At 39.7% G+C, this 2,008-nt stretch overlaps 1 protein-coding gene across 1 annotated transcript; it reads right to left on the bottom strand.

Moving 5' to 3' along the window:
- Positions 1-643: 643 nt before the first annotated feature.
- On the bottom strand, positions 644-1,618 carry LOC123246499 (olfactory receptor 13G1-like). The gene has a single exon (XM_044675374.1). The coding sequence runs from the start codon at positions 1,616-1,618 to the stop codon at positions 644-646; it is 975 nt and encodes a 324-aa protein (XP_044531309.1).
- Positions 1,619-2,008: the final 390 nt, after the last annotated feature.

The raw sequence follows: 2,008 nt of genomic DNA on the forward strand, positions 1-2,008 counted from the left end.
GTAAGCTGCTGTTTGATGCCATGCTGTAAAATAATAAAAAAAACATCCTATCCATCTTCCTAAACAAATATTTAAATATCACTTCTTAACCAGGCATAGTAGTCAAAAAGAATGCTCTTATCCTTTGGGAATGTAGCTCATCAGAAATTGTCTTTGGATTCTAAGGCATGTACGTATCACCAATAGAATATCTAAGGCTAGTAGCATTTATCCACATCTAAACATATGTGTGTGTGTGTGTGTGTGTGTGTGTAGCTCTTCAGTGATAAGACAAGAATGTCACAATATTGCTTCTAATTGATTTAATTATAAAAGTAGGCATAAGTGTTACATCATGAGTTGGAGGGTATGGAAGGGAATGTGATGCCATTTAACAAGTGTTAAGGAAAGTTTCCTATCCTCTCCCAATATTTAAATTAAACTCTCTGAAATGCTTCCTGAAATCCCACAATTAAACATGCATTTTTTTTATTTTACCAGTACCTACTTCAAAGTGATAGAGTCTTAGATCTTGAAATGGCCTTCGATAATAGCAAGTTAAAACTCTACCTGAAGCATGAATGTCTTCTACCACATCCTTGAAAAGTGGCCATTTAGCCTCTATTTCAGTACCACCAGTAACAGAAAAAGTATTGAGTCAGAACTAAAATGGGTGAGTTTTTAGACTAAATGATAAAGTTTTGCCTGGAGGAAAGAGTAAAGTCCCTCCCAAAAGTCTCTGAAGGGCCCCTTTTACTTCTCTGTTCCTGAAGGAATAAATAATTGGGTTGAGCATAGGGATAATGACAGAATAGAGGGCAGTGATGACTTTGTCCCTTCCCAAGGACAGGTTGGAAGTTGGGCGGATATAGGTATAAATTACAGTGGAGTAGTAGAAGGAAACCACAGTAAGGTGAGAAGAGCAGGTAGAAAAAGCCTTCTTCTTGCCCTCAGAAGAGCGAATGTTCAGAACTGTCCTTATGATACATCCATAAGAAACCAAGATAAGGGAACAACTTCCCACCCCAAATATTACATCAGCACAGAAAGCTAGAGCTTCATTGAGGTGGGTGTCAGAGCATGAGAGCTTCAGTATGGGTGGCAGCTCGCAGAAGAAATGGTCAATAACGAAGGAGTGACAGAAGGACAAGGGGATCGCCAAGCTGGTATGGACTGCTGAGTTGCTTATACCAATGGCCCAGATGCTTCCTGCCATCCCAATGCAGACACGACTACGCATGACCATTGGGTAATGGAGCGGATGGCAGATAGCAATGTAGCGGTCAAATGCCATGAGGGCCAAGAGGAGAGCCTCTGACACTAAGGCCCATGTGAACAGATACATCTGGGCCATGCAGCCTAAAAATGAAATGGCGGCTCTCTGAAAATATAGGTTGGCTAACATCTTGGGCACGATGGTGGAGGTACACAAGGCATCGAGGACAGACAAGTTGCCCAAAAAGAAGTACATGGGTGTGTGAAGCTGTTGGCTGGCACAGATGGTGAAGAAGATGAGAGAGTTGCCCACCAGGGCAGTTACATAGATGCACAGGAAGGACACTAACAGAAATAGGCGTAGCTCTGGGAGGCTGGAGATTCCCACCAGTATAAATTCTATTTCCATAGACTGGTTCTTCATCCTAATAAAATAAAAAATTGGGCTTGAGAAGAAGTCAAAGAAATAATGAGCTAGATTCACTCTCTCTTTCATCTGAGTCAGTAAAGCCACTTCAATAAATATTTTTGAATCTCTTTTTTTATCTAAATCATAGCATGTCCTTATAAGAACAAAGACTTAGGAGAGTAAAGTCCATATTTTATATCATCTTCATTTCATCTCCTTATTTATTATATACATACATATGTATATAATAAATAAGCATTTATTTATTAAGTCCTTATTTTAAGGACATTCGATACGCATGGCATTATTCTAGTAGATGCAGTGGAATGTCAGAAGGAAGGGGAGTACTAAGGAACATCCTTCTTTTCTAAGAACTGTCAATCTGATATAGCTGAGGAGACAGCA

The sequence above is a fragment of the Gracilinanus agilis genome, chromosome 4 (genome assembly GCF_016433145.1).
Source record: "Gracilinanus agilis isolate LMUSP501 chromosome 4, AgileGrace, whole genome shotgun sequence".
NCBI lineage: Eukaryota > Metazoa > Chordata > Mammalia > Didelphimorphia > Didelphidae > Gracilinanus > Gracilinanus agilis.